This window comes from Amphibalanus amphitrite, unplaced genomic scaffold (assembly GCF_019059575.1).
Source record: "Amphibalanus amphitrite isolate SeventyFive unplaced genomic scaffold, NRLGWU_Aamphi_draft 000007F_arrow, whole genome shotgun sequence".
NCBI classification, from domain to species: Eukaryota; Metazoa; Arthropoda; class Thecostraca; order Balanomorpha; family Balanidae; genus Amphibalanus; species Amphibalanus amphitrite.
The window spans coordinates 2,100,373-2,128,200 of NW_024881503.1; the positions used below are offsets into that span (position 1 = coordinate 2,100,373).

The 27,828-nt window shown below is 50.2% G+C and overlaps 3 protein-coding genes across 5 annotated transcripts in view; all 3 read left to right on the plus strand.

Moving 5' to 3' along the window:
* Positions 1–27,828, plus strand: part of LOC122379176 — a 91,606-nt gene that overhangs the window by 6,457 nt on the left and 57,321 nt on the right. The gene's annotated exons all lie outside the window — the stretch shown is intronic.
* Positions 661–6,655, plus strand: LOC122379185 (PEST proteolytic signal-containing nuclear protein-like). 3 transcript variants are annotated; one of them, XM_043361162.1, is made up of 5 exons: positions 661–884; positions 1,900–1,947; positions 2,172–2,362; positions 2,726–2,871; positions 5,546–6,655. In XM_043361162.1, the coding sequence occupies exons 2-5, from the start codon at positions 1,920–1,922 to the stop codon at positions 5,655–5,657; spliced, it is 477 nt and encodes a 158-aa protein (XP_043217097.1). In that variant the 5' UTR covers positions 661–884; positions 1,900–1,919; the 3' UTR covers positions 5,658–6,655. The 3 variants fall into 3 exon arrangements, with proteins under 3 accessions (XP_043217097.1, XP_043217114.1, XP_043217105.1); XM_043361179.1 differs by lacking the exon at positions 661–884 and adding an exon at positions 893–929; XM_043361170.1 differs by lacking the exon at positions 661–884 and adding an exon at positions 1,255–1,375.
* On the plus strand, positions 10,953–13,047 carry LOC122378564 (glutamate receptor 2-like). Its single transcript, XM_043359773.1, has 2 exons — positions 10,953–11,856; positions 12,896–13,047. Exons 1-2 carry the CDS (start codon positions 10,953–10,955, stop codon positions 13,045–13,047), a joined length of 1,056 nt encoding a protein of 351 aa, XP_043215708.1.

Sequence of the window (27,828 nt, forward strand, 5' to 3'; positions counted from 1 at the left end):
TTAATCAGTTATATGTTAGAAACTAACCGTTACTAATATACTTCACCGGACATTTCCTGCCTGGACCAGTGCTGCCAGATTTGGAGGATTTCCGCAAATCTGGAGGATTTTGAACTCTATTTGCGGACAAATTTCGCTTTTGGAGGATTTTTGATTCTGGAGGAAAATCTGGAGGATTTGTTGCCCGATTATTATATTCAATTTCATGGAAAAATATAACACATTCAAGACTAAAAAGGCATTTTCCTGCCCAGCGTCACCCTACCCGTTAGGATATATCACGTCCTTTATCACCGTGAGACTGCAGAATGTCTCAGTCTGTAGCTATATCTACGAGGGTACCAAACTACGGGCGGATCTAAGGGGGACATTTGGGGCAAATGCCCCCGGTACCCCTGCAACGCCCGAAATCGACGAAAATTTTCGTTTTTTTAAAGATAAAACGAAAACTAAACAACTTTTATAAGAAAAAGTATCTTTTAAACTGCACAGCAGTGCGAAAGGATTCGAAATCCGATGAGTTTTTAGAATTTGGTGAAACTTTTTTGGGGGTATTGCCCCCCGCAGCGTCCAAGAACGCCTTTCTATATCTACCAATAGGATTTGGAGGAATCTGGAGGATTTTTGTAACTGATCTGGAGGATTACAGCCTTCCCCATCTGGCAGCACTGGCCTGGACATATCCGAAGCCCGCGCATACATCCCCATGCCATCCCATGCTAAACCTATCATTTTCCTTCATCTGCTTAGTTTCCCTCTGCACAATCTGGCTGCAACCGATTGCAACATCTACTCGATCGAGACAAGAATGGCGCACTGATGACAACAACTACGGACGCTTGAGCCCAACGAGGCTATGCGCCCTAACCCAACAAGTACAACAAGTAAGAGAGTTGGGACGTAAGTGTCGTGTGTTTGTTGTTATTGTCGTGTGTTGGTTGTTACTGTCAAAATTTGGTCGAATCTGAATGAAAGTTGAGATGCGAATCTAGCTGCATGAGTATTTGAATGTATGATCCAAGGCCCTAAATACATTGATCGTTCTTGCCAAATTCTTGCTTGCTTGAACCTGACCTGGCTTGACTTACCTGATGACTGTTTAGGTTAAAATCTGAGAACTTCTAAATATTAGCAAGAGATAATCATATGACATGTGCTTTTCCACCAGTGCCTTGCTGTAGATTTGCTGCCTCACTAACCATGTGCTTTTCATCACTGACAAGTCCAGAAATGTGACTTTTTGCCCTTTTGGCGTTGCGGGCAGCACAACATGCCTTGCATTATTTATTTCAGAAAGGCTAGCATATGCACTATTTAGCTGTTTTAATTTAAATTGCTGATTATAGTTGCTAACAAGTTTTGCCAGAACAACTAGGTACTGAATTTTCGGTTTATCATTTTCAGAGAAAACCAGATGTAGTGAAAAGGGAAGGGAATATTTAGGGAAGGGAAAGGGCCATTTGCTCCTATTTCTGAAGTTTAAGACAAATTACCTCTGATAACTCCAAATTACCTCAGTAGGTATCCAGTATCAAGCATAAAAAGGCAACATTTACGATGTGCATCGACATGATGCTTAGATACATAGCCCAAGATACTGAGCTTAAGACAATAGGTATAGCTAGTTCTGCTCAATCCCTCGATCCCTACCTTGGTGAAGTGAAGGTGGCTGAGAGTTTGATCCCATTAGGTTATTTTCCAATTTTATCTGATGTTTTATCTAAGGTTTAGTAAACAACCCTTTTCTATCTCTTACTATTGCGCCCTTAGCCTGATTTTATGTTTATTTATTGGATTAGATTAATAATCAGATGAGGAAATAGCTGACTTAGCAATGCCACACTTAATGTGACATGATGTATGCCTGAGTGACTCTGACAGTAATGCACTTATTTCCAGGGCCAGCTTGATAGGTGAAAATGTCCCAGTCTGTCAAGAACCCTACAGGTATGACAATGAACAGTCACTGTCTCAGCATCTTCTGTTCATTAGGGGCACTACTAATGTCACACCAACTCAACTTTGATCCAGCTGACAGCTGCAGCCATTTTACATACCATTAGTATCTAGCCTCATGTGACACACATGGAAGACACCAGGGCGCACTGGAGAGGGCACACGCGGCGCACAGCTACTTGCCTAGTCTCAGCACCGCCAGTTTCTGCTGTCAGGAGGCGGCGTGGCTCCCAAGCGGTCAGCGGCAGACGATCGAGAGGCGTCGAGCAAGGCGCGGCGGACGGACGCTGATGCCCCGGCGCCGCCGCCGAAAATATCAATGAGCCTGGGCCCCAAGAAGCCGGCAACGGGCGCTGTTCCGCCGCCCAAGCCGCCGGTCAAAGCCATCTCCATGAAACTCGGCAGTGTGAGTAGTTTTAGCAGCGTGTGGCTGCCTGGCACCATAGAATATAATTTGCCTGTGGTGGTTGATTGCTGCTGTGCTCAGTTTATAGATAGGTGCATTTTGAACTTTGAAGTACCTAACCGCCAATGAACAATGCATTCTTGGTATTAACATTTAACATGATAAAATTAACTTGAGTTAAAATATTCGCGGGTATTTGAAATAGATGTTTGCAACATTGGTAATTCAAAACAAAATCGCTGGTAAGTATTGGTCGAGTGTTTGTTTCCAGGAGCCTTTGTATAACTACACACATGCACGCTCGCCGATCCCGCATTGTCTTATGCTCGCCATCTGTATTTACCATATCCTTTGTGCGCGCAGAAGCCGCCATCGAGCGGGCCGGCGCCGGCGGCGCTGCTGAAGCCCAAGTCGCTGCTAGCGGCGCGCGCGTTCGGCGATGGCGACAGTGACGATGAAGAGGAAGAGATGCCGCCAGAGGCCAAAATGAGGATGAAGAACATCGGCAGGTAAGGCCGCGTCGCCGGCCGCGACTCACCGTACGGGTGTTACGGTTTGGCTGAGGGGCCTTTGCTCATTACCTGGCAGCTTTTGAATGATTATGAATTTATGATGCTCATTTGTTCTCAGCTACTGCGAATCGGCAACGTAATACTTATGGGAAAATACGAAGCCTTTGTCATTTGTTAAAACTAGAGATCCCCATGAATCAGGAGTGTCGGCACTCGGCACCAAATGGCATCAATAATCGGTGGGCCCTGAAGCGAATCTGGAATCTAGGGCTGGAATCTAACCGCTCACTTCTTGTTCCTTGCACTGTGTGATGTCATGTTGCCGGCTCCGGCTTGGTTTATAAGATGTGCAGTAAATACCGTCTGTTCTCCAGGGCCAAAGCCAAGCTAGGCATTTCCAGGCAGGGCCTCGTCTAACATGTTAACTGGGGGGGGGGGGGGGGGGCAATTGCCTCCCCAGTGGAGCGGATTGCCCCCCCAGTGGCCAACATTTGCCCCCCAGTCAAAACGTTAACTTCTCACAAAATTACCTTCTCCGCAATACGTTTTTGTTAGGAATCTTACATTGATTTAACGAGAAACATTAAATGATTTGTTCAATAACTGTTCAGTGTTCATGGCTACGGGAAAAGATAGGGTTTTGTGATTTTCAGAGCTGTGCCCTGTTTCACGGCACGCCGCTTCACTCCGCTTCGGCGCGCTTCACTGAAGCGGCGAGTTAAACGGAACCTCCGATGCTAATAAGGTAAGACGTCATCACTAAACGCCAGCACGCTGTATTATATTGCTTGCAGTAGGTATTGTTTCGCATTGAAATCAGAAATATGGCTGTTACATTTTATATTTGTATTCCGCGACATATCTCAATGCGAAGCAATACTGCAAGCAATATAATACAACACGCTGTTGTTTTGTGATGAGGTCATACCTTAGCATCGGAGGTTCCGTTTACCTCACCGCTTCAGTGAAGCGCGCTGAAGCGAAGTGAAGGGGCATGCCGTGAAACAGGGCCCAGAGAGCGCCGAGTAGCAAATCATAAAATGGCAGCTGGCCAGCAACCCAGCTCGTGTTTGCCTCCCCCCCCCCCACAAACATACAAGCTCAATGAAACGCCCAACACGGATAGTACCTATGTTTATCACTGTCTGGTGGGTCAATGTGAAGGGGTAGCACACTAATGTTAACCCTCGGCGGTATTGGCGTTTTTCCAGTCGCGAACGTATAGGGGGGGGGGGGTCCGTTGGACCCCCTTGCCGTTTCGCCCCTGGTCGAGCTAGAACTTCGCGGAACAAACGACCGTGTTGCCCGTGACGAGAGGAAAACGATGATACCCAATTTCAAGATCCTTAGTCATCAGTTGACCTTCCAGGTCAGGTCAATGACCCAAAAGTCGGGGAAATCGGGACCTGTTAGAACGTCGTAAAGGGTGGCTGTTATGGGGTTTTTTCGGGGTGCTGATCACGAATACCATGTTAGTTATGATAATAGATATGTCTCCATGCATTAAGGCCAGGTCGGGTCAGATCAGGTCAGATCAACCAGTAATAATTTTGCCGGGTATTCGTAGTAGGTGGCAAACACCTCTGACAGCTTCGTAACATGTTGCGAAGGCACCAAAACTTCTTCGTAATTGTTCAAATGGCTGCTAAATTCGAAATCAGCTCCAAAAACTAGTCTAAAAGCGTGTTAAACTCGACAAAGTGAACCGAGGTCATCAAAGGTCAATGACCTGACCTGACCTTTCGGAGACCTTGACACCCACCCTAATGCATGGGAGCTACATCATATTCCATGTTTAAACGCTTGAAACCACGAGGCACGAAAAGACTGCAAACGCTCGGCTAATGCGAGCCGACGTAGGCCGAATTGCGATTCCGGATAAACCTGGTCTCGACCTGGACTCACAGGTCAAAGGTCATTTGGGTCAAGGTCATGAAAGTTTCAGAGTTGGTGTGAAATTGATAAACGCGAGGGTACTGAAAGTTGTGTCGCGATCGGTCGCTTTTTGCGCGACTTATTTGCGAAAAACCGAGAGAAGTCCGTTCGACCCTCCCCCCGCACCCTTCTGCTATGCATACGGGCGAGGGCTACGGTATGACGCAGATCGCCTATTTTGGTTTTTGTTTTGTTTTCTTTTGTTAAAAAAATCATGTTCTCAGGGCTGTGACGAAAAACAAGTGGCCTAAATCCGGTGAGAAAACAGGATTTGGGGGTACCCTAGGTTTGGCTCCTTCAGTCTCTGCCCCCCCAGTGAAAATTCCTTAGACGAGGCCCTGTTTCCAGGTGACACTACTGACTACGGTGGAATGAGTCATCTGATCTGATACCACAGTGTTCCTCAACATCACACCGATATTTCCTCCGTTCCGTCGTTTCCATCCTCGCGATAGTCACAACTTTGTCCAATGCGGATAGCTCCGGTCTAGATGCAGGCCCATAGGTGACTATAAGGGCTGGGTGGCCTGTCCACTGGATGGGCTCAGCCCCGACGAGACATAAGGGTGCCTGTCCAGACCAATGCCTGCCACTAATTCCTATGATCCTCTCGGCTCTGAAATGGTCTCGCTAGACCGGATGAGCCTAACCAACCAACCAACCAAACAAACAAACAAACAAACAAACAAACAAAGGAAACAAACAAACGAACAAACACACCGATATTTGTCTACAGGGAAACGCCGACGTCCGCCGGGCCAAATTCGTTCGGAAAAACCAAGATTGGATTTTGCGACAGCAAAAAGAAGCGAGACAGGGACCTGGAAGAGAGCGTCGCTGATGAATGAGTGTCGTTGCGCTGTGTAAAAGTGAGGGCCGTTTTTCATGTGTGTGCTTTGGGGTGAGGGTTGGGGCCGGGGGGAGGGGAGGGGTGTGTTGTAGAGCTGGGTAATTCGAGTTAGGGTAGTGTATTCATATTGTTCATACCTCATCAATCGACTCATTTTTTTGCATGATAATTTTTAACCGTTCGCTTGAGTTACAGGTATTTTGCCTAAATTTCTTTTAAAATCACGCTTTTTGGTACGTTCTTGTCTACGCCAAGTGTTATATTCGTCTACGTTCGCTGAATTATACACAGGGAACTGATGTGTACCATTGGTCTAAAAAGTTACACGACCAGTAGTTTGGATGCGATTAATACCCTGATTCTCACCTCTACCCGGTTAGGCCGGGGTGCCTCGGTCTGAATCTGACAGCTAAGTCGTACTGACAGCTGGGTCGTACTGACAGCTGACAGCTGTCGTTCTGACAGCTAGGGGTGTGTTCACGGCGTCCACACTACTGGTTGTAGAGCTGTAGATCAATAGTACACTGTCTCTAGTGAATGATGGCTGGAAATTCGTGAACCACTGGATGTTGATGATTTGGTGTCATGCCGTAGGGCGTGCGATGCGAGACAGGTGAAAAGGAATCAAATATTGGATGAGCTCTTTGTACAATTATATTGGTTAGATTGTCTCCATCAACATTCAGCACCCAGTTATAGTTCCGTATCGGTTTCATGCACATCGCACGTGCCGTCGGTCGGGAATCCCCACAGTGTTCATGCTGGTTCTGTCAATTGCACGTTTTTGGCACTCTGCAGTTGAACAATTGGTATACGCAGACGCGCATTGTTGGCTTTGAAGCAGCGAAGTCGTTTTTATCCATCACCTCAATTAATACTGTGAATCGTTTGTCCATTTTTGGAATTTGACGTTGCTTGAGAAGTGCTAAATTTGCAATGAGTGTGCGAACTCGAACCAGCGATGTCCGTGTCGAATACATGTCATTTACTACCGCAGTTGAATATTGAGCGGCTGTCGTGGTTGCTGATATTTGTGCTGAGGCACACGGTTCCGTTGAATTGATCCGGTTTCGTCGTTTTGTGTCGTAGAATCCCTCCGTCTGTTGAAGACGTTCGATAATTTGTAATGAACATGACAGTTATGTATCATCATTGCTCATTTTCCAACATTATTCTGCAGGTACTGACAAGCAGGAATTTTTTATCATCGGACCCGGCGCGGTGGCCACTGCACAGTCTTGCCGAATACCAGATTAGCGCGAATTTAATCAAAAACCCGACTTTGGATTAACTGTTATTTATACCTATCAATGGGTAGGAAATTGTCCGAAGCTATCGGATAGAACCTTATTTTTAAGCCACTTTATCATTTGAGGACTTATATCCCTACCGAAAGTAGACCCACGCTCCGGTTCCTGAAATCGGGCTATGGTGCTGAGAAATATGTCCAGTTTTCAATGTAAATTTTACGGAAGCTTCGAGAAGATATATGAGAAAATAGCATATCACCGGATAGCACAATTCATGATGAAGCTGTTTCTGCTATCACGGTAGCTTTTCAATGAATGGTTTCTGAGTTTAATGAGTTAGAACAGGAGCCCTGCATGTGTATCGTTCTCACGATAGCATTTCATAAAGAAGTTGGAAAATGTCAAAATGGATAAAAATGGATATGACGAATAGGGCATGGCTGAACTCCCCGCACATTTCTGAACATAAGCGAGCAAGTTTAAGCTGCCACTATTTGCCTATTTGCCGTCAATTCAGCTTTGAACATGTCTAGTCGGCCGCCCGGCGTGACCTGACCAAGGTCGGGGGCGGCGCGGCCGAACAGGCTCCAGCCTAATTAACTATCTCAAGCACACGGAATCGTGATTTCATGCACCCCTTGCAAGGTCCGATGCTTCACTTTTGCATTATTGGCCTTACGTGACGTCATTTATGACGTCACTAGGGTAATAAGAGTTTTTCGTCAATAACTCCCGATCAAATTGAGCTAGCGAGTCGGGAAAGCCACCAATGGACTCAGGAAGGCCTGCCGAATCGAATGATATGCAACATGACCTCCTTCGACCAACTTCGTGATCTGGGGGGCTCTAATTCCTGACCTTGACCCGAGGTCAACACCTTAAGTTGACTTCAGCCGAACAAAAAGTATACCATTCGACGCACCTGAGCGAGGCGAACACGATGATGCCAAAATTGCGGCTCTGCGGCATTTTTTCGCGAAGTTATTAATAAAAAAACGAATCCGTGCCTTGGGCCACTTGACCTGAACTCAGAGGTCACAGGTTAGCCTGAGACCTTAAAATCGGATACCAGTTGCTGCGTCTCGTAACGGCACACACGCTCGTTTTTTTCCGCGAGGCTCTAGCTTCATCAGGGGCGAAACAGCGACGGGGGTCGTACCCCCCCCCCCCCCTTCGGCCGGCGCGTATTTTGAAAACCAATAGGTCCGGCGAGGGGTAAATGTCAGTTTTGGAGCCAGAGAACCATTTTCAGTGGATCCTAGCGGCACTGGGGTTAAATTCGCGCTAAACTGGTGTTCGGCCACACTGTGCACTGGCTATCCAATTATTAGCTTATTGATGTTCTCGTAGGCCGTAGCCATTGGCCACAGTTATGCCGATATCGTCAGTCCAAAATGCTGCAATGGCTTGTGCACTGGTGGCCCTTGTGCCCTCGTTCGCACATGTGCCTAGTCTAGTACCTACCTATCGTCGTGCCTGAATAACTGAAAGGTAAAATGCGCGAAAGGAGCTAAGTGAATTGACGACAATCATCCATCCATGTCCATGATGCCGAACGTATGGCACTTTGTCCTCACGGCTCATCAAGGATGGGCACAAGCTTAAACCGTCCATTGATGGATACCATGCCCTAGTTGACGTCGTTAGACCCAATGCCCCGTGGTCGTGGATATATTGATGCTACGTAGGTGATCCTGAATAGTTGATCATTATCAATGATGTGGCGTATTCGCATTGAGCAACTGCAGCTCTAGCTCGTTAGGAAGCATTTATTGTCGCCAGTAGTCAGTACCGTGGCAACAGCCGCGGTCCTTTGGCCGACGTCTCGACCACACGCCAGTGCTGGTGAGTAGGCCGGCAGAGGTGGTCTGGCTGAACACTGGACATGGCGCCCTCGCAGGTAGCTCCCGTCCGGTCCCCTACCTCCGGCTGGTCGGCCGGTCAGCAGCGGGACGGTCCTGCCGCACGCTCCGTGCGCCGTATGACGCGTCTGCTGCGGATGGTGGGCGCGACAGCGCGGCCCGGCCGCTGCTCCTTGGTGACAGCCCTCCTGCTGTACATCCTCGTCACCGCAATCACCATGCAGAACGTCTACATCTTGCTCAGGCTCGGCTGGACGCTGCTCGGCCAGGGCCAGCACTGGATCCGCGCCACCGTCCTGTCTCACGTGTTCGGCACTCTGGTGGCCGTTCAGTGGGCCTCCCTGACGGCCACCTTCGCTGTCGGGAGACGCCGCTACGCCGCGCTTCTCCATCAGCTGCGCGAACTGGCCAGGGAGAAGGACCTGCTGGATGAACATCTCGGCAGCCGGAAGTCGACCTTCATCTCCTTATGTATGACCTGTGCGCTGGTGTTCCTCTGGTTCTCAGCCACGGCAGCGGCAATCTCCGTGGATAGGGGAGTCATCGACGCGTGCTCGCACTCGGCGACCACTTGCGCTCTGGCGCTGGCTCTGGCCTTTGGCAGCTTCATCCCGTCGTTGGCGTTCTTCACCTGCGTGATGAAGTTTATCGCCATCTGTAAGATGCTGGAACATTGCCTGGACACTTTAAACGCCGGACTGCGTGCGATGTTACCGCTGTCCGAGGATGCCCAGAACCTCCGGCCGGGGTTGGGGCGGCTGGCGCGCTTCCAGCGACTCCTCTCTGACTGTCTGGCCCGTCTGACGTCCGCCTCCAGCGTCGAGATGGTGCCCGTCATGCTCTACGGCATTCTCATCCTCGTCTGCCTCATCATCAGCGTGGAGTTCTTCGTCAGGCTCATCCTCAGCCCGTCGGTGATAGTCTATCTGGCGATCACATGCTACGCCTGCGCCGCCTGTGTGTCACTGATCGGCCCGTGCGAGGCCAGTGAGCGGCTGCTGTCTCGGCTGGCTGCCGGCCGCGATCTGCTACTGCTGCTGCTGCCGGAGAGTCGCCGCTGGGGGGAGGGCCGTCACCAGCTGGACGTGATGCTGCTGGTGGCCGGCCGTGACCTTGAGACGGTCGGCGACCTGGGCTTGTTCCGGCTGCGACGCTCCACCCTGCTCGGTGTCCTCTCCACCGTCGTCACCTACATGGTCATCATGATGCAGTTTCTGACGTCTGCTGGCGGCAATGGTTCTGCTGCGTTTCCCGCCACAAATGCCACAGGTGACGACTGAACCAACTTCTTCTTGGATCTTGCTACTAGTCAGCTATCGCATCCGTGACCTTTCCTTCTCAGACACTTTCAGCAGCGAACATAGATATGACGTACTTGTGTTCTGCCATGGTTAAGTGTTCGTTTCGTTATTTGCCAGTTGTCATCTTTGTCAGTAAAAAATGTACGAAGTCAGGCTGACATCAAGATTCGAGGTCGGCGGTCGCCTTTCCAGGGTGGTGTCATCCGGCCATCGCTGCAAATACTTCAGCAACTATCTCCGCGACATCAAAAGGGCACATTACTTGCTTAGGTGATCAGATTGGTTCAGTTTACAGGGCGCTCACTTGCTGTTCCGGTCATATCTTCTAAAAGTCGTTTTCGGTGATGGGATCACGTCTCTGCATTGATTCATCCGTCATAGAACAACAGTGCAGCGGGGTGTGCACACTTCTAAGGTATGCACTTATCAATAGAAATTGAAAGCAAGGGCCAAACATTTTCCGTCGAAAACGATCGACGGTCTACACCAGACAAGGCTGAGGTCACCAATAAGGAAGGAAACTTAATCCACTTAGCTTAGCACAACTTCCACTGCTGTGTTGTCCATGTCCATGTTAGCCCAGGACAGGGGCATTCTGGTGTGCCATCCACAATATGTTCCAAGTGGCGAAGACACCACATGACAAATGGCGTCGACGCGGTCGAAGGCAGCCAACCGAAAAGCTGTTAACCTGTTTGCGGTGCCATCGACCCATTCGGCAGGGTCTGGTCTGGTCGATGTTGCAGTCGATCCTCGAACTGCGATGGAGGAACGTCGTGGAGGTCTAACTCTGCTGGGACCAAGCTGGTCCACCGGTCCGGGACCTGAATGGTCCGCCGGGACGCCGGACCGGCCACTGCGAGTCGTCGCCATCAACGACATGCCTTTTATCTCCGTAGAGCATCGTCCGGACGGCTCGGTCGCATACAGCGGGTACCTGATTCAGCTGTGGCAGATCGTCGCCGAAGAGCTGGGTCTTCGGTACCGGATGGTGACCCCGCCCACCGACGGCTACGGCAGTCTAAGTTCCAACGGCACCTGGACTGGCGTGGTGGGAGACCTGGCTTATGGACGCGCCGACTTGGCGCTGAACATGCTGACTGTCACGCCTGGTCGGGTCAGCGTTGTGGACTTTCTGGATAGAACGCCATTGGCGTCTGAAACACTCGCGTTCATGGTGCGGCGCGACACGGCGGTGACGCTGCGCCTGTCTCCAGCGATGTTCGCTGGCCTGCTTCGGCCGCTGGGCGCCGACGTCTGGTGGACGCTGGCCGCCACACTGCTGGCGTTCTCGCTGGTGCTGCGCCTAACGCTGCGGTTCAACAGCGCCAGAGTCGAGGACGGCCGGCAGGTGCGCAACATGGGCTGGGGCTCGTGTCTGGTCGCCGCAGCAACGATTATTTTGCGCCAGGGCTGGGACAGAACGCCGAAGTCGCTGGCCGGTCGCACAGTCACCGCCGTTGGCTGGGTGATGGGTGTCCTGATTTACAGCACCTACACCGCCAACCTGGTGTCGATTCTGACGGAGCCAAGGGTCGACCGACCCATCAGCAGCGTAAAGGAGTTTGTCCAGCAGCCCGACTGGACGCTGGCAATGTACACAGGCGTGCATAAGCTGAACGAGCTGAGAAACAGCTCTGACCCCGACGAACGGGAGCTGTATCGACGATCCGTCACCGGCGACCGCTTCGTAGCACTTGATACTGTAGCAAAAGGCGTGCTGCAAACAATGGAACCTAGGCTTATGGCGTTTGCTGACTTTAAGGCTCTCTACCACTTCCTTGGTGAAGACGCGTGCTACTACGTCCCGCTGCAGGACACACCGATCAAGCCCGTCCCACTCTACATAGCGATCGCAAAAGGAAGAAGAGCTCTCAAGAAGGCAATTACCAAAGTTCTGTTCAAGTTGTACCAAACAGGCGCTGTGTCGCGACTGAAAAACTCTGTTTCGAAGCCTCAGCAGAGTATTTGTGATCCACCTAACCGCTATGTAGAGTTGTCTGTCCGAGAGCTGATGCCTGTTTTCTGCCTGATTCCCCTCGGCATAGTGGCCAGCCTGGCATTGTTGATAGTGGAACTACTCGGGCACAGAATCTAGCCGACAAGATGACGATTGACGATCGACATGAAGCACTGTTTTCTGCAGTTTGTTGTTTGTCCAAAAGCGCATTGGAAAGTTTCTGCTGAATGCGCAGTAAGTGTCCCACAAAACGAACTGGCTTACCTTCCATTTTGGTCAAAGGCTGAAAGGTGAAAACCTTTAAACGGTGCCATCGACCCACTCGGCAGGATCTAGGTCCGTTCGATGTGGCAGTCAATGTTCCAGCCGCGCCTGAGGTGCTAGCAACTCCACCGCCAGTGCTGCGCCAATGGAGGAACGTCGTGGAGGTCTGACTCTGCTGGGACCGGGCTGGTCCACCGGTCCTGGACCTGAATGGACCGTCGGGATGCTGGACCGGCCCTTGCGAGTCGTCGCGATCAACGAATCACCCTACATCTCCATAGAACATCGTCCGGACGGTTCTGTCGCGTACACCGGATACCTGTTCCAGCTGTGGTAAATGGTCGCCGAAGAACTGGGCCTCAGCTATGAGATGGCGACTCTTCTCACCGACGGGTTCGGCCTACTGGATGACAACGACACCTGGACAGGGGTGATTGGAGACCTGGTCTACGGGCACGCCGACTTAGCGCTCACCCGTCTGGCCTATAATCCTGATCGCGCTGCCGTGGTCGATTTTCTGGATGGTGTTCCCATGGATTCCTGGAGCCCCACATTTTTTGTTCGGCGCGACACGGCGGGGGCACCGCTCTTGTCTCCAGCGATGTTCGCGAGCCTGCTTCGGCCGCTGGGCGCCGACGTCTGGTGGACGCTGGCCGCCGCGCTGCTGGCGCTCTCGCTGGTGCTGCGCCTCTCGCTGCGGTTCAACAGTGCCAGAGCCGAGGACGGCCGGCTGGTGCGCGACATGGGTTGAGGCTCGTGCCTGTTCGCCGTGGCTATGGCAGTTGTACGCCAGGGCTGGGTCAGGACACCTCAGTCGCTGGCCGGCCGCACTGCTACCATCTTCGGCTGGATGATGGGCATCCTGATCTACATCAACTACACGGCCAACTTGATGTCATTTCTGGCTGAACCCGGGGTCGACCGACCCATCAGCAGCGTTTGCGAGTTTGTCGACCAGCCCGACTGGACTTTGGCAATTTACGCAGGCGAGAAGAAACTAAACGAGCTTAGAACAAGCACTGACCCGGACGAAATAGAGCTGTATCGACAATCGGTTACCGGCGACAGGTTCATATCATTGGATGGTGCAACAAAAGTCGTTCTTCAAACATTTCAGCCAAGACTTATGATCTTTGCTGACTTTAACACTCTGTATCACTTCTTTGGCGAGGACACGTGCAACTACGTCCCACTGTTGCAGAACACCCCGATCAAGTACGATCCACTTCACATGGCGATCCCAAAAGGAAGGAATGCTTTCAAGAAAGCCATCTCCAAAGTGCTGCTGAAGCTCTACCAAACAGGTTCTGTGTCGCGACTGATTAACACTGTTTCAGAGCCTGATCAGAGTATGTGTGTTCCATCTAACGGCTATACTGAATTGTCTATTCAGAATCTTATGTCCGTCATTTTTCTTTTGCCGCTGGGACTGGTTGCCAGTCTCGCCATACTGGCAGTGGAGCTGCTGTTGCACAAAATCTCGTCAATGAGGCACCACCAGATATAACGGAGATGCGTGTTCAGTCTCTCGACGTCTGGCCCCAGCAGAGCTGCTGACGATACTGCGGGGACCATGCGGGTCCTCAAGGAGCTATATGGTCCCCTCAATCGGGCGGTACCACTGCGACTTGGTCAGATCGGCGGAGACACATCACTAGGTGCCTGCCGAAGGACTGTCCTGGAGGCCTGTCGTTTCGCAACGACCCGAGGACTGTGCGAGATGTAGTGATGGTGAATTCTGCTGAAAGGTCCTGTTCTTGTGTTCTTTCTTCGTCTTGACTTCATTCAAAGGCTGCTTCTGAAAGTTCAGTCTGTTATCTCTGGCATTTTGGTAAAAGCGCGAGAGGAGTCTCAGTATTTATTTTCCCCGGTAAATGCACGGTGCGCCTAACATGCTCGGGGAACAGCGCCGATATCGATTCTCATCGCTGAAGTACTTTCCATCATTGACTTTTCCCGTTCTGCCGCACGGCCGATGTGTCGTACGTCGGGCACAAAGCCTGCTCCATTCATTGACAGTGGCGGCGCCTGAGCTATGCCACCGTCCGGAAACGCCATAAGTGACTTCAAAAACCTGCTGAGTGCTTATCGACGGCCCCAGTGACGTGTCTTTACTCTGTATGACAGCTCCCGAAAACGTTTTCTGAAATGTATTATATAGCTGCACTACTTAAAACCCGCTGGGGAGTGCACGTCGTTATAAGTAATCTGAATTTCAAGGTGTGTTCGGAATGGAATATCGTTCGTTAGGTAGGTATAAGATGATGTCACATGTAGAAAGTAGAGGGTTAAAGTAACCTCTGTCTTTTGGAAAGCAAGACTTGTGATCATTGATTGCCGTTTTCAACTTAGCACGAGTCTTCTTCACCAATCACAGTTTGTTCAAGAGTAGGTGTCCGTTTGTGGGCCGTAAATACGAGTGGTCGCTAATAATTATCACTGCTGCCAACAGCGAGACATGGAACGTGCCGGCGTGGCATATCTCAGCTGTACCTATTACAAGGAGCGTGGTATGCCTGCCTACATGCAGAACAATCACTGCAACAAGTGAATAAACTAGCTAAGGTTAACGTTATCCCGGCGATATCTTAGGTGATTGCATTAGTACCTTATTAAGGTCATTATCAGAGGTGCGAAGCTGCGAAAACATGTGACTAAACCATCGCAACAACGCTTGTTCCTTCTCTTGCACATGCTTCATGTAAATAAACTTTCTCTGGGGCCAGAGGCACCGTATGCCTTACGCTGCCTAAAAAGAGTAACGATTACGAAAAGATCGCCCATTCCCTCTACCCTCAGTAGGTTCCTTCGGCATGCATATCTTGTGGCGTGTCGCTAGAATCCGGAATTGCACCTGTATCAGAATGACAACCTTTAGGTAAAATGACGGATTCCAATATTCCATCCATCCAAGTGTATCTGAAAAATTCAACGGATTTGCAGCGTCGAGGTAGGTAAGTATGCCTATGTAGGGGAACCGGAGCAGAGCTCAAGTTCAAGTTCGTTTATTCACGTCGAATCCGCTCTGCGGATTCCGGATTCAGAGCAGAGCGGTCACCCTAATGTTTCTTTCTACATATGCCGACGCTTCGTTTTCAAGCTTGGAAAGAGTGCTTCCTATGTCAACATGATCCCTATTAATTTGCCTTTCAATTTTCATTTCAACCTCGTTTTATTTCTAAACGCGTTCACATATTCGAGATATTTGCAAAACTTTACATCTAATGCATTCCGGCCACTTTGCCCCAACCCCCGAGGCAAAGTGGGCACCGGCGATTTCTTAACCCCGACATGAGAGACAGGGTAGTTGCCTCATGCATGCATGATAGTTGCTCAGGCGCGTCGAATGATATCCTTTTTGCTTGGGTGAGGTCAACTTAGGTGGTTGACCTCAGGTCACATTCAGGTCAGCGCCCCCAGGTCACGAAGATGGTCGAAGGAGGTCATGTCGCATATCATTCGATTCGGCAGGTCTTCCTGAGTCCGTTGGTGGCTTTCCCGACTCGCTAGCTCAATTTGATCGGGAGTTATTGACGACAAACTAATTTGACCTTGATGACGTCATAAATGATGTCACGCAAGGTAAGCATTCCAAAAGTGACTCATCTAACCTTGCAAGGAGTGCATCAAATCACGATTTTGTGTGTTTGAGATAGTTGGAGATCGTTCCCGGCGCCAGAATAGCAGTTTTCATTTTTCCCCATTGACTTATAATGGTGAGGTCACGAAAATGCCCTGAGCTCTATACAAGTTGTGAGACTCGTAATGGATACTACATCCTGCAACTTTCATTTCCCTGTGAAAGCTCCTCTGGCAGTGATGGTGTTGCGAAGTTGCGACATCTGAAGACAGTGCAAAGGTTCACTTATGACGTCATGGGTCAGTGACCTGACCTGACCCGAAAATGCAGTTGGTGTCAAAAGATCCGACTTGAATCAAAGGTCAGGTATGCCAAGTTTCAGCTCTCTATCGCCGGCTGTTCGGAGCTATCGCGAAAAAAAACCTATGGGGGGGGGGGCGGCACACGCCCCCCCCCTCGGCCGGCGAGTGTTAAAAGAGTTGCGAATATCAAGGTCACAATCGGTGCACTCCGTGAACGGAAGTGGACCGTTTGAGTGACCGGAAGTTGACGGAAGGGAGTGGTGGAAACGAAGAGCATCGATTCAATACTCACGCTGTGGCTATTGAATGTATTGACCTTTTTATTTTTGAAGGCCATCGAAATCATAACTCATAAACTTGTTGAGGGAAATAGAGTACCACGTATATTCAGAGATGATCGTTTTAGGTATGGTGCATACCCTTGCCAAGTTGAAGTCTTCCCAGATTCTAAGCGCTAGATGCACATTGCACAAGCATAACCAGAGGATGATGAAGGAAGGCTATGTGGTTCAGGTAAGACGAAGAACGCTTATGCATGACCCGTCTATCTACACCTTTTTGCACTCAAAATAGGCATCTTTTCATTCAATTTCGGCGAATTGCATTCAATTTTAGCGATCTCTCATTTGCTTCGAATAGAGAGATCGCTAAAATTGAATGCAACTCGCCGAAATTGAATGAAAAGATGCCTATTTTGAGTGCAAAAAGGTGTATAAGATCACCTTCTGTAGTTCACCCTCAACCTAAGAACTGCATTCTGTGGTCGGTATCGCAATCTGCTCTCGAGGCGACGGAGCGGCAGGTCTCCTGGTCGGTCTCTCGGCTTTCGCCATGTGTGTCTCAGTCGGTGTGACCGATATATGTACAGTGGTCTGGTCCGGTCCGTATGTTAAGTTTCCCGCGGCCCTGTGGGCCACGCAGCATCGCCAGCAGCGCTGCTGGTCACGGAACATCTCGAGGCTCAACGTTCATGTGCTTCATATCTGGTGGCCCCTCGTCTGTGACAGTTTGTGTAAGAACAGTTCCATTGGCAGTGCGATCATACTGGCCACTATTCCAAGAGGCATTAAACAGAAAACGGGTATCAGCTCGTTGATAGACAACTCCGCATAGCGGTGTTGTTGGGTACACATGCCCTTATCAGGTTTCCAGATAGTGTTCATCAGTCGCGACACGGAGCCGGTTTGGTACAACTTCAGCAGCATGTTGTTGATGGCTTTCTTGAAAGCCTTCCTTCCTTTTGGAATCACCATGTGGAGTGCGATGGACCTGATATGCATGTCCTGCAGCGGCACGTAGTTGCACGCCTCATCGCCAATAAAGTAATGTAAAGTATTGAAGTCAGCGAACACCATCAGTTGTGACTGAACTGCATGTAGAACGCCCTTTTCCATGCTGTTCAGAGCTACGAACCTGTCACCGGTAACTGATCGTCGATACAGCTCTCGTTCGTCGGGGTCGGAGCTGGTTCTAAACTCGTTCAGCTTGTCCACGCCTGTGTACATTGCCAGTGTCCAGTCTGGCTGCTGTACGAACTCGCGTATGCTACTAATGGGCTTGCTGACTGTGTGCATGGCCAGGAATGACATCAAGTTGGCCGTGTAGTTAATGTAGATCAGGATGCCCATCGCCCAACCGAAGATGGTTGCAGTTCGTCCGGCAAGCGACTGTGGTGTCCTGTCCCAGCCCTGGCGCGCAACAGCCATTGCCACGGCGAACAGGCACGAGCCCCAACCCATGTCGCGCACCAGCCGGTCGTCCTCGGCTCTGGCGCTGTTGAACCGCAGCGAGAGGCGCAGCACCAGCGAGAGCGCCAGCAGCGCGGCGGCCAGCGTCCACCAGACGTCGGCGCCCAGCGGCCGCAGCAGGCCAGCGAACATCGCTAGAGACAAGAGCGGTGTCCCCGCCGTGTTGCGTGGCACCAAAAACGTAGGACTCCAAGACTCCATGGGCAGACCGTCGATATAGTCGATCACGGCAGACCTATCAGGGGTAAACTTCAACAGGTTAAGTCCCAAGTCGGCGCGCCCGTAGACCAGCTCGCCCACCACGCCTGTCCAGGTGCCGTTGGGGCTCATACTGCCGTAATCGTTGGTGAGCGGCGTCACCATCTGGTAACTAATGCCCAGCTCTTCAGCCAGGGGCGGATCCAGGAATTTTCGGGAGGGGGGGCGGCAAGTCGAAATGGGGGCGACCTGGCGATCCGGGGGCGCTCCATACAAAGGGGGCGCCAAACCGTCAAAATCGGGAGCTAAAAGCCCGCGCCGTGCTAGGGGGCGTTATTGCGCCCCCCCTCAGGTTTTTCGCAAATATCTGGAAAACGGCTGCGCGCAGCGCCGCCATTTTCAGCATACCTTATCATGCATCTTTTTTGCACATGTTGTAAAAATGTCTGACGCGGGTGATGGAAGGTCAGGTCACCAGGTTATGCCAAGTGACCTAGCCTAAGAAAAAGTTCAAATGCTTACCATTGCTATACCGACTGAACGATTGCTTTGAACCTTTCAGCGATTGATGAAAGCAACACTATTCATGAAATGTATATCTCGGAATTTCGATATCTGTGACCTAAGGTCAGGTCAGTTGTGCGACGTCTCCATTAGGTAGGTAGGTATAATTAAGTCTTTGGGAGAAAACTGAAAGGCATCTCTTTTGGACGAGCGCCATTCTAGACAATATCAAGCATTGGGATACATATGTAATTAACACACTGAATAAGAACATTGCACCTAGTGTGACCACTCATTATGTCCTAGAGGTCATCCCATGTCATGAAAGGTCCGCAGCAGTTTTTTTTTAAAAATAACTTTTGATAGATTCAAGCTAGAACGATAAAAACACCTCGGCTGTGTTTAGCTCGACGATACGCATCGACTGCTATGCAGCATGACCTTTCCCGGTCAGGTCATGACCTTGACCTGAGGTCAAATTCTCAAAATTACCCTTCATAAGGTCAACCTTTAGTTTGTTCGACGTGTCTCGACGACAGAAACGCAATGCTGACAAACGTAATGTCGAGACTCTCTTGAGTCAAAAGTTATTGCAGGAAAACATTGTTCGTAAAAAGGCTATTTTTAGTCTTTTGCCCTCTGAAGGCTAAACCGTTGACCTGAGGTCAAATCTGAGCGCAGCTTGCAGAAACACCTTTAAAAGGGCTATCGAATGCGCTTTTCTGCGGCGCTATAGCTCTATTGGTTTCCGAGTTATGTGCCGCTGCTTCGAAAACGGAAAAATGTTGAAACAGGCAACATTTTACCTTTGATGACCTCTGGTGACCTGACATTCGACCTGACCTAAAAAATGACCGTTTTGTTTTCGTCCTGTTTTTTGACGATCTTTCGAATGCCGCTTATCGCGTGTCACTACGCGGCCCAGGAGCCGAATTAGACGAGGGAGTGTGCCCCCCCCCTCCCCAGCAGGACACGGAAAACTCAGACCACCAGCACGGCACGGGTTAAAAGTCGTAGATGGGCACCGCTACCCTAGCAAAAGATATTAGCAAAAAGGTGACCTCCATTTACTGGTGCAGTCCTCCTCCTCCCGGTCCTTTTTCTGGAAGCGTCTCACTTATGCTGGTATGCCTCACTTCCCGGGGGCGCCCAACCTCTGCTTGGATCGCCTAATCCATTATGGAGAGACCCACTTTGCTTAAGTCGCCTCATTTCTTCCTTCTAAGAACGACCAATTTGCTGTAGGCGGCCCACTTATCTGGGACGCCCATCTTTTGCTAGAAGTGCCCCTCTTCTTCCTGATGCGTCCCACTTCTACTACGAGTGCACCTTTTCTGTTAGGGCGCCCCTTTGCTGCTGAGGAGTCTTTTCTACTGTGAATAGGGCGACCCTCTCCTGTTTGGCGACCCCAAATTCTGCTGGAGGCGCCCCACTTCTGCCCAACTTTTGGTGGGGTGCCCCTCTCTTGCAGGGGGCACTTCTCTTTTGCTGGAGACGCCACTCTTGTGGGGGCGCCCTTCCACTGCGGGGAACGTCGCTCTTCTGCCAGAGGCACCCCTTTTCTTCTTATGGGGCTCCTGTTTTTTTTTTCTGGGGCGAGGCGACCCTCTGCTGCTCGGAACGGGGCACACCTCTCCTTTTACTGGGGCACCGCCCCTCTGCTGGGGTTGCCCTTCCGCTGTCGTCAGGGGCGCCCCTCTTGGTAGAATATACTCCTTTTCTTTTTGTAATGGGGCGCCCCTCTTCTACCGGGGGCGCCCATCTGCTGCTGGGGCGTCTGTCTTCTGCCGGATATTGTCAATGGGGCGCCCATATCCTGTTTGGCGGGCCCAACCTCTGCTGGAGGCTGCCTATTTCTGATTAACTTTTGCTGTGGCGCCTCTCTTCTGCTGGGGCGCCCCTCTTCTGCTTGGGGCGCCCGTCTCCTACTGGAGACCCCTCTCTTCTGCTGGGGCGCCCCTCTTCTGCCAGTGGCACCCATTTTCTTACTATGGGGCTCCTTTTTTGCTGGGGCGCCCAGCTGCTGTCAGGGCGCCCCTCTTCTCGGAATGGGGGCGCCTCTCTCCTTTTGCTGGGGCGTCGCTCCTCTTCAGGGGGACACGTCTCCTGCTAAGGGTGCCCTTCCGCTGCCAGGGGCGCCCCTCTTGAACAGAAGGTGTTTTATATTCTTGTAACGAGACGCCCTCTTCTGCTGGGGGCGCCCTTCTGCTGGGGGCGCCCATCTGCTGCTGGGGCGACTCTCATCTGCTGGGAATAGGCAATTGGGCGTCACTCTCCTGCTTGGTGAGCCCAACTTCTGCTGGAGGCGCCCTATTTCTGCTGAACCTTTGCTGTGTCGCCGCTCTTCTGCTCGGGGCGCCCTCTCTGCCGCGGGATATGGGCGCCTTTTTCGGATGGCGGGGGGGGGGGCGGCCGCCCCCGTCGCCCCCCCCTGGATCCGCGCCTGTCTTCAGCCATGATCTGCCACAACTGGAACAGGTATCCGCTATACGCGACCGAGCCGTCCGGACGATGCTGTACGGAGATGTAAGGCATGTCGTTGATCGCGACGACTCGCAGTGGCCGGTCCGGCGTCCCGGCAGACCATTCAGGTCCCGGACCGGTGGACCAGCCCGGTCCCAGCAGAGTCAGACCTCCACGACGTTCCTCCATCAGCGTAACACTGGCGGTGGGCTTGCTGACACCTCAGGCGGGCTGGAACATTGACTGACGCATCGATTAGACCTAGATCCTGCCGAGTGGGTCGATGGTACCGCTAGAAGCTTTTCACTTTGCAGCTTTTGACCAAAATGGAAGCTAAGTCATGTCGCTGTGTGGGGCACTTACAGCCCATCCATCAGGACCTTTTCAACTACGCTTTGAAAGAAACAACTCCAGGCTCACGGGCCGCCAATATTTCAACCTCTTCCGACATTCACCGCGCATATTAGTTGTATACCGAAAGTTTAGACCCCATAAAGTCTTACTGGAACCTTCGTCTTTCACTGCAACGCTGGGTGCTAACCGCGTGTATGTACAGCATCGCTCAATCCCATTCCCCCAATAGTAGGGGAAAGTGGGATAAGACGGTCAGGGTAGGTAAGACGGGCACCCCTTCTGCAGACCAAACCAATAGCGCTACGAGCGAGAAAAATTAGGACCAGAATTGCCTTTCCCACTACACACCACCATTGAAGTCTGGTGAATTTGTGTTCAGTCAATACTCAATAATCCTTTATATTGATTTCTTTAAAACACTAATTTCATTGAAAACATCAATAATGTATTGTGCAAGCTTTTGTGCGCAGCACTGTAGAGTTAAAAACTCGCAATCACTTGTGGTACATTCATATGCCATCAGTGTTCATTTACCGCGAATTTGCTTTGTCTGCAACAAATTGTCCACAAAAAAATCGTGCTGAACTTCTGACATTGAGTTTGGGGTAAGACGGGCAACTATGAATCCAATGGGTCTGTAATGGTGAAAATATTTTTGTTGCTGTAGGAAAAAAAGAAGCATTTCTAATAGAATATATTCGATTCCGATACTCACAGACATATTAGCAATACTCCTTCGGCAAGTTTATTCTCGAATAATGAATGTGGAAACGGTTCTACATGGCTTCTGAACTAGGGCCTATAATTATACGAGCATACGCCTTCTGCATGAATCTCGTATACTGCCATTTCCGAAGCACTTGAGACCAACGAGCGACTGTATCAATGCGGCTAATCTCGGGCATTTGTTGCGAGCTGTGCTGGTCGTTGAAAGAAGATGGCCGTCTTGCACTATCCATGTGACCGTCTTACCCCATGGGGTGGGGTAAGACGGGTTTTTGCAAGGTTTTGCAAAAATAGCTGCAGTTTATTTGTTGAATCAGGTCTAAGTCTCATCTTCTGGCAAATGGAAGTAAAATGTCTAAAAAAGGTTTTAACTCAGGTTCCCGTTTCTATGATGTTTCTAACCGGCCGAAAAATGGCTCCAAAGTTAAGGTGCCCGTCTTACCCCACTTTCCCCTAATTGTGGCCATCGCACAACCCCTGAACCTATCGAAGATGTTGTTAACCTGTATCCTCTTGAAATCGGCGACTGCCTGGCCGATGGCGGTCGTGACGACGTCAAAAGTGATGTGGGCTCGTTTTTTTTTTTTTTTTACCCTGTCTCGAAGTTAAGTCGTGGGACTTTCATAGGTACTGGGGCAGCGCTGAGACCAGAACACGGTCATCCAGGACCTGTCCACATTCACCTCACATCACTTTTGGACCAGATATGGACGATATAAGTCGCAAACTCTTATGGACAGCAGAGTGGTATGTTTCAACATGATCATTGTCCGTAACATATGCTGAGGGAAAGTCCTTCCGGACTCTTTAGGGCACACCGTCTGAGGCCTGAAAAATATACTTCCCAAGCGTATCCAAAAGATGATAAAGGGAGGTTTTGACGAAGGAGGACAAAAAATATTTAAAGACGACCCTCTAAGTGACCATTAATGTATCGCTCTGGCAGTCTCAAGGCGGTGGAACTGCCGGCCTCCAGGGCTGTCTTTCGGCAGGCATTGTGTTCTGTTCCCACCGCTCTGACCAAGTCGCAGTGGGTGGGTCCAGTCCGGTCCTCGAGACCTCGTGGGACCCTCAGCATCGCCAGTAGCGGTGCTGAGCACCAGACGTCTAGAGACTGAACAGCGAACACCGTCACTTAGGCGCTTCGTTTTTTTTTGGTGGCGCTTCGCCTGTGAGATTTTGTGCAAGAACAGCTCCATTGCCAGTACAACCAGACTGGCCACTATTCCAAGAGACATCAGTGAATGGGCATCACCTTCTGTACGGACAACTTCATAAGTGTGACGTGGATTGTATGTACTTTGATGAAGCTGCCAAATAGAGTCTATTAATCGCGACACTGAGCCTGTTTGGTGCAGCTTGAGCAGCACTTCGGTTATATATGGCATTCTTGAAAGCACTTCTTCCTTTGGGAATTGCCATGAAGCCATGAAGAGTGGGAATGGGATGGGCCGGATGGGTGTGTCTTGCAGCGGGGAATAGTCGCACGCCTCCTCATCAAGCAAGTAATGCAGAGTGCCAAAATCAGCAAACACCAAAAGTTTCTGTTGGTAGGTTTCCACTTTCCAGTATGCCTTTGGTTATACGATTTAGATTTTAGTGCTACAAACCTGTCGCCGGTAACTGATCGTCGATACAGCTCTCGTTCGTCGGGATCGGAGCTGGTTCTAAACTCGTTCAGCTTGTACACGCCGGTGTACATTGCTAGAGTCCAGTCGGGCTGTTTGACAAACTCGCGAACGCTGCTAATAAGTCGGTCAACCTGGGTTCCGCCAGAAATGACAGCAAGTTGGCCGTGTAGTTCGTTGATGTGGATCAGGATGCCCATCACCCAGCCGAAGATGGTGGTAGTGCGGCCGGCCAGGGGCTGCGGCATCCTGTCCCAGCTCTGGTGTACAAGCGTCCTGTCCGCGTTTTATTCTTATTTTTATGTTACATTGTTGTACATGAATAGTCCTGGTGTCAACAAACTCTTCTACTAGTTTTGAATCGGTGTCAAGAAACTCTTCTACTAGTTTTGAACACCGTTGATGTACCGTTATATAAAACGCCGTGCGATGTATTAGTTCAGTTATAATTCCTGACAAGTCGTCCATACCTGTGGAGTTGTAAATATACGCAAATACGAGCTGAAAGACTGGAAAATAGGAGCCAGGTAGAAATAATTTCGATAACAATTGAACACCTGTGAAATCATTAATCAATGTTCGCCAACCAGTTTTCTCCGTAATTCAGCTAGCAATCCTCGTACTGCGTTTGAAGAGACATTTACAGTGAGGTTCGAACTTATAGAAGACAAAAAAAAAAACGAACTATAGTCCGGTAGACCAGCCCGCTCCCAGCAGAGTTAGACCCCCACGACGCTCCTCCATAGGCAGCACTTGTGAGCCCGCCAGCACCTCTGCGACATTTGAACATCGGCTAACACATCGAGCGGGCCCTGCCGAGTGGGTCGATGGTACCGCGAAGCTTTTCACTTTGCAGCTTTTGACCAAAATGGAAGCTAAGTCATGTCGCTGTGTGGGGCACTTGCAGTGCATTCAGGTGAAAATGTCCACTGCGCCTTGGAACATCGAACTGCAGACGACAGCGAAGGACAGGGTATATAATATAAAAACAGCGGCGCAGCTAACTATTCCGACATCTGTTACGCACATACATTGCTGGTGAATTAGGACACCATAGGATCACACAGATAACCGATAAGGATAAGTGGCAATCAGACACAAAAGATCATCAAAACTCATTTTACCTAGGCTGTGGCTATTAATGAAGAATTTGAGTCTTTCAATTTCCAGGTACCTTTCGTAATATTTTCATTAGTTATTTCAGGTCATGGTCAGTTTTATTATCAGGTCATAACCGAAGGCTTGTTGTCATTAGTTAAAACACTATTCGTAAGAATTAGTTCAATTGGAAAACGAATCTGAGTTCCCTGTCAATTATGCAAATATCAGTTTTGACAGCAAGCCTCGGTGATTCAGCGCCGACCGAGAAGTCGGGCTGTGTCATTCGATCCTCTCCCATCGGGCCGCTCATCTGTTCGCTGAATGAGCGGCTCATCTGTTCGCTAGATGAGCGGCTCATCTGTCCGCCGGATGAACCGAACCCGTCGGAGCGTCAGACGCCCTGCCGTCCGATCAGATGGGACAACCCTTTGTTGACAGAGGGAGGTTCGGAACGATGACCGGTACTCAGCCTTCTGACACGGGCGCCGTTGGTATGGGAGCGCTATGCGAGAGTCGATCAGCACGTGTGGGCGGTCAGCTCGGTAAATCGATGGATGGCCAACCTATCTAATGTTTACAGTATGCCGGCCTGCCGTACCGTCCACACATTCCAGTCGTTCATCTACTGACATGCGCCGATTGTTGACAATCCCGCTCACACACAAAACATGCCTCCTAGCTCAATTGTTTGAGGTTTAAAGTCTGACAGACACAGGAACTCTGGGAGCCGCTCAACCCATCTACAACAAATCATTTTGACAGAGGGGTTTCATGATGGCGGTGGTGACCAGTTTGGCGGAAGAGATGGTCTGCGCCAGCTAGGCCACGTACTCTTCTGCGGTTTTATTTAGGGAGGTGACGCCACTTAATGCGGTTTTCCTTATCTATCATCTCCCATGTTGCCTAATTTTATTATACTTCGTCGGTAAATTCCACGAAGAAAGGAATTTATTTCGACTATTGCTTGCAATTGTGAAAAATGCGTTCAGTTTTTGGACAATGACACATCGTAGGTATGTAAAATAAATAAATGGTTTGCCCTGTTATTCATTTCCAAGTGACATACGTAAACGTGCCGAAGGAGATTTATCGAATGACAAAACTTATCGGAAAAAAGCGCCGGGGCATGCGAATGACTTCCCTCTCGTGAAGAGTTATCGGCGAATCTCACGAGACACATGGCAAAGAGCCGACCTGTGTGTTGCCTGGCACGGGGTGAGCATTATTTCAAACATCTGCTCTCAGTGCACGATGAACGGGAGGGTTGTTTTTCGTTTGACACTTAAAGACCGACCAAGGCCTTGTAGCCGCTGTAGTCTCCGCAACAACGACATTTTTTACACTTAGTGAATGCCGTGATAACCATGCCTAATGTATTAACCCGCGCACCGACCGGGGGGGGGGGGCGGATATCCCCCCCCTGAGGTTTTTCGCGGATAGCGAGAAAACCGCGGCGCGGCGCGAAATTTGGTATGACTATTCTCTCATCAATTTTGCACATGGTGTGCAAGTTTGAACCTCCTAACTTTCAAGGTCAGGTCACCAGGTCACTTTGAATGACCCAACATCAAGTCACTTTTTTGCAACTTTGTCACCGTGCCAGAGCTACAGTAGATGTCGGAGGCCTTTGAAAGTCGCAGGATGTTATTAGGTCATTAGTAGCTACAATTTGTATATCTCGGAATTTCGATGTCGGTGACCTAAGGTCAGGTCAATTTCGCGACCTCCCCATTATAAGTCAATGCAATGGGGGAAAAATCAACTCCCTGTTTTTACCACTAAAACGGGTCGGAATGGCCCCATATACCAAACATGACTTCATATACGATCAACCTTCACTACCTTGAGGTCTGTTTTGCTGTTGGGCAGCTGTAAGGTCATGTGACGTCATCAAAGGTCACCAGCGGTTTTTTGCCAATAACTCCGTACAGGAACAAGATACAGCCGCGCGGATGGTCTCATTGTGTTCAGCTCGTCAAGACGCATCGAATGATATACATGATGACCTCGAGGTCACGTGACCTGAGGTCAACTTTTGACCTTGACCTTTCGAGGTCAACATATATATCATTCGATGCGGATTGACGAGAGGATCATGATGATGCCCTTAGTTTGTTCTTATCTTGACTAATTCGAAAGTTATTCGAGAAAAACTCCATATCTAGCGCCGCCATTTTGACTTTTTCGACCCCTGTGACGTCATCTTTGACCTGACCTGAAAATGACCTTGGTAAAAATTGTAGACCTTGTCCGTGCGTATCCGATGCCGTTTGCCGCTTGTCGCTATCTTGCTTCGTTCTCGAGATCTCAGGGGGGGGGGGGCGGTCATCCGCCCCCCCGTCGGTGCGAAGTTGGCGCACCGACTTCGGTGCGCGGGTTAAAATGAATAACTCTCTTAATTTTCACCCTCTTTCATTCCTATTTGTAGATTTTATGTATTTAAAGCGCGCACCGTGCAGCGGAATTCAAACTCGCTAAGCAATCAACACCTACAAAACTGCACTGAAAACAGTTTAACCCAGAGCCGGCGAGTAAACCGGTGTTTCGCGGGTACCCCTATCCGCAACCATTTTTAACCACCCTCCCAGGAGTACAGTAAGGTCCCATTTCAGTGTAGCCGTATCTGCCTCAGCGGTTATATCCGCTCAGAGCAGGTATGACTAAAAGGGGTTACCCTCCACGCCTACCCTTCACCGACCAAGTCACGAGGGCCAACATTAAAGCCACGTGCTATGTTACAGCGCCACAGGCAATGGCCATGAATTGGCTATCGTATGCACCCTCGAGGGCAACGGGATGACATGATCGTCCGCCGCCACACCCCCTCCGCGGGGCGGGTCCTTGAATAGGGGCATTGTACCGCCGCCCGAGGCACAGGGGCGCGGCACGAACCTCTCCTCGGGGTATTTGTTGTCATGCACTTACAGC

Excerpts from the sequence above, each read along its gene's own strand:
- LOC122379185 (XM_043361162.1), top strand. The coding sequence starts at position 1,920 with ATGTCCCAGTCTGTCAAGAACCCTACAG. Across the intron at positions 1,948-2,171 it reads GTCTGTCAAGAACCCTACAG|GAGGCGGCGTGGCTCCCAAG; the intron begins GTATGACAATGA and ends TTCTGCTGTCAG. Across the intron at positions 2,363-2,725 it reads TCTCCATGAAACTCGGCAGT|AAGCCGCCATCGAGCGGGCC; the intron begins GTGAGTAGTTTT and ends TTGTGCGCGCAG.
- LOC122378564 (XM_043359773.1), top strand. The coding sequence starts at position 10,953 with ATGCCTTTTATCTCCGTAGAGCATCGTCCGGACGGCTCGGTCGCATAC. Across the intron at positions 11,857-12,895 it reads GGCTCTCTACCACTTCCTTG|CGATGTTCGCGAGCCTGCTT; the intron begins GTGAAGACGCGT and ends TCTTGTCTCCAG.